At 39.4% G+C, this 3,968-nt stretch overlaps 1 protein-coding gene across 1 annotated transcript in view; it reads left to right on the top strand.

Moving 5' to 3' along the window:
* The first annotated feature begins 5 nt into the window (after positions 1 to 5).
* PRORP (protein only RNase P catalytic subunit) overlaps positions 6 to 3,968 on the top strand; it is a 156,143-nt gene continuing 152,180 nt past the window's right edge. The window contains exons 1-4 of the mRNA XM_028507312.2: positions 6 to 93; positions 451 to 1,737; positions 3,297 to 3,344; positions 3,808 to 3,940. Of these exons, the coding sequence (XP_028363113.1) occupies positions 761 to 1,737; positions 3,297 to 3,344; positions 3,808 to 3,940 (1,158 nt within the window). The 5' untranslated portion in view covers positions 6 to 93; positions 451 to 760. The remainder of the gene's footprint in view (positions 94 to 450; positions 1,738 to 3,296; positions 3,345 to 3,807; positions 3,941 to 3,968) is intronic.

Raw genomic sequence — 3,968 nt, 5'->3', positions numbered from 1 at the left:
GCCACGCCCTCACCGCCGGGTCGTCGCGGTGCATTGTGGGCGCGGTAGTTTCCGCCGCAGTTATGGTTGCCTTAATAAAGCATGAGTTCTCCGGTGAGTTGTTGAGTAAGGTGAACTTGGTTTGTGACCGATCAGTGCGCTGTAGGCAGTGCCCTTTGAAGACATTCCTTCTTTCCCTGAGTTATTGGCTCGGCTCTCTCCCCACCTATCCCAACCTATTCCGTCTGACGAGTTCGGCAGTCTGGGGGCAGTCGTTATGCAGGGCCAGGGCTCCTAGACTTTGGCTTTTCCCACTTTCCTTGCTGGGTGTGGGGCTGGGGGCTCTTCGCCGCGGTTTTCGACTTTACGCCCCTTCTTCAGCAAGGCACCCATGGGATCCTGCCCCTTGTCAAGGACGGTTGTGATCCACGTGAGTCGAATTGCGTGGTCCTCCTTGTGCTTTTTCCTCAGGTTCGCGGACTGGAATATAACAGGCATCAGAGATTCCTGCTCTGTTCCCTGCTCGTTCTCCGGAATGCGATCTAGGTTGGTTGTCCCAGGATTGTCGTTGTTTAATGGAGAAAAGTCGCCGGATTTCGTTGCTTAAGTAGCCCTAAAAGCATAGCCTTCATTTTTCTGTGAGAAACTGAAAATCATCTTTTAAGAAGTTGCGCTTCGACTCCCTGCTTCGCCCCCCCCCCTCCCCCGGATTCCTTGATTATGGTGTAAAGTTGGGCTTTTTGAACATCTCTTCACTATTTTGTGCTGATCTCACTGCATAATGACTTTCTGTTTTACTGGTATTCGAAGCTTCCCTAAGCTTTGGAAAAACAATCCATACCTCGGGCTAGGCCCAGGACACTCTTATAACCCTCTCTTTTTGAAAGACTGTTATGGCATCAGGAACCAGCAGAAGTTGTTTTCCCTTCAAACAGCATCTCCACAAAATACCAAAGCAATAAATCTTCTAAGTGTGAAGGCCAGATACCGCAGGAAAGGCAGCAGTGAAATTTCTTCCGAGTTTCCTCATCTTTTTGCAGCTGGAGCAGCTAAGAAGAGATCACAGATGAATCCTCAGAGTAAAGATCATGCCTTGCCACCTGTGAGCAACATTATTCAACTCCCAACAAAACCTTTGAATTCAGAGCAGTGGGATAAACTTAAGGAAGATTTCAAAGGAAAAGCTAATTTTGAAAATTGGATCATTTCACAGATGGCTCAACACAATAGCTCTGTAGATGTGGCCAAATCTTTGCTGGCCTGGGTAGCTACAAAAAACAATGGTATTGTAAGCTATAATTTGCTGGTCAAGTATTTGTATCTCTGTGTTTTTCATAAGCAGACATCAGAAGTTTTTGATGTATATGAAATTATGAAAGCCAGATACAAGAGTTTAGAATCTGGAGCAAACACTCTTCTCATCCGGGGATTAATCCATTCAGACAGATGGAGAGAGGCCTTGGTGCTGTTAGAAGACATCAAAAAGGTCATGACCCCTTCAAAAAAGAACTATAATGACTGTATCCAGGGAGCTCTCCTTCATCAAGATGTAAACATAGCTTGGAATTTGTATGAGGAATTGTTAAGTCATGATCTTGTTCCTATGATGGAAACTTTAAAAGCCTTTTTTGATTTGGGAAAAGACATAAAAGATGATCAGTATTCAAACAAACTACTAGACATTCTTTTGTATCTAAGAAATAATCAGCTGTATCCTGGGGAATCATTTGCACACAGTATAAAAACATGGTTTGAGAGGTAATTTTGATCTTTCTTTTTATGTATGTTTTTACTTTAATACCTATACCTGAAAGTAGCCTTCTTATCCTGTCAGTTGCTGAAATTACTCTATTCAGATTATTGTACCTTTCCCATCTCTCAGATTTGTCTTCTCTTTAAGACAAAATTTTCTTTCTCTAAAAAAATATTGAATAGGGTAAACAAGTTGTGCTAATCTCTACTATCACAAAAGGGAAATTACACAGAATCTGTAGTTTTTATGTATTTTTCTGCGTAGAAGGATCATTTGTTTTTTGAGGTGCCTGGCATCGTGTGAGTACTTATCAATAGCACTTGTGGCTGGAGTTAATAGCAAGAAAACTAGCTGTCTTGGGTTTGTATTAGTATTTTCAGAAGTTCTGAAACTTAGTGACTTGTATAATGTGTATAAAAATGTTCTGTTTAATCTATGCATTTCATCATCTCAGATGTTTAGAGCAAAGGGAGGGCATCCTGATCATACCTGACATGCAAAATTAGCATGGAAAACCTTCCTCCACTTCAGTTTAGATCTTGCCATCATTGACCTACTCTCCAAGGCTCTCACCTTTGCTGTTTCGTTGCTTTTATTCATGTTACTGGCTTCATGCCTATTTACTGCTTCAGTTTTTTAATTTATTTCTTTACCATTCATGTGTTTCAGGTTATTTCCTGAAAATTTATTCCATTTCTCATTTTCTATTGCTTTCTACTATATCATCAGAGCTTTGAAGTAGCAATCAAGCTGAATGATCTTATTTAACAAACTTACTGAATATCAACAGAAGAGCTAGATTGTGAAAATCTTTGACTGCCAAGGATTTTGGATTTTATTTCATTAACAAGAGTTGGTTTTGGATTCAAGTTTTAGAAAGGTAACCACCAAACAGTGAGAAAAGAAGATTGGAGAGGGATTCAAATCAGAAACATATGTTTGGAGGCGATTGTAGGTTTGAATGAAAGAGATGAGATTCTGAATTAAGAACTGAAGACGGAGAGAAAGCCATAGAATCAATGGAGTCATGGTAGTATATGTAAGAGAAAAGAAGAAATGATATTTTGATTGAGCAAATAAGTTTTTTGAATGCCTCTAACTGGGCCAGGCACTGAGGGTATTTTGTGTTGTAAGATCTATTATGATCTCATTCACAACTGGTAATGCAATACTTGTCAGTAGATAATAGAAATACAGGATGAGAGAAGAAATTACTCTGCACAGGAACAATCTCTGGCAGCTTTAAGGAGAAGGTTAGAGTTGAGTTTAATTTAGAGGTTACCATTGTGTATCAGCTGCTTTCTGTACAGGTTCTGTGAAGGTAGATTTAAACTTGAAGATGAAGATCAGATGACCAGAGGAGAAGTGAAGGGAAGAAGGAGGTCCAGAGTTGGGGGGGAGTACCATCAGCTCCTTAGCCTCAGTACAGTGTATCAACCACTGTTCTAATGAAACTTTCTAGGGAAATAGTCTGAACTTTCAGAGCTCTAGCCTACTGAGTTTCAAAACTCTGGATTCAGTAGGAATCTGAGCTGATGATTTGATTTTGCAATCTTTTTTGTAGTGTTCCTGGAGAGCAGTGGAAAGGACAATTTACCACAATCCAGAAAAGGTAAGGCCAATATTTTATTTTTAAGTTGTTTGATTCAGATTTTAATAGGTTTTTTTTGCTACCATTCAAAAAGTTTTTATACTTGAGAGATAAGATAATTAAGAGTTAGAATTACCAAGAAAAAAAGCCATGTTTTGCACATAGAGAATTTACAGTATTCAAAGTGTTTTTCCCGTGGGTACTGTGAGCCTGGTATGAAGCCTCAAGGATGTTTTCCCCTAGTTGTGTTTTAGGACTAACTTTAAAAACTTTATCTGGTTGCCCAGCAGTCTACTCTCTTGGGTTTTCTGGCTCACTAATTTGTGACATTATCAGGTTTACAAAAATCATATAATGCATGTGATTATCATAGAGGTTTAATATTTTTTAAATTATCTTTCAATTTCCTCATGTCCCAGGATTATTCATTTTAGAAAAAGTTCTTTGCCAGGACACTATTTAACAGAAACCATTGTAATTACAGTGGTCAGTGTTTGGGCTGTGGAAAAACCATAGAGTCTATTCATCTGAGTCCAGAAGAGTATGACTTTCTCAAAAGAAAAATTCTGAGGGATGTGATAGATGGAGGTGACCAATACAGAAAGACAACACCTCAGGTGAGTCTGAACCAGGTTTTATTGCATT

This window comes from Phyllostomus discolor, chromosome 1 (genome assembly GCF_004126475.2).
Source record: "Phyllostomus discolor isolate MPI-MPIP mPhyDis1 chromosome 1, mPhyDis1.pri.v3, whole genome shotgun sequence".
In the NCBI taxonomy this organism is placed as follows: Eukaryota; Metazoa; Chordata; class Mammalia; order Chiroptera; family Phyllostomidae; genus Phyllostomus; species Phyllostomus discolor.
This window is presented reverse-complemented; position numbering and strand designations above follow the sequence as displayed.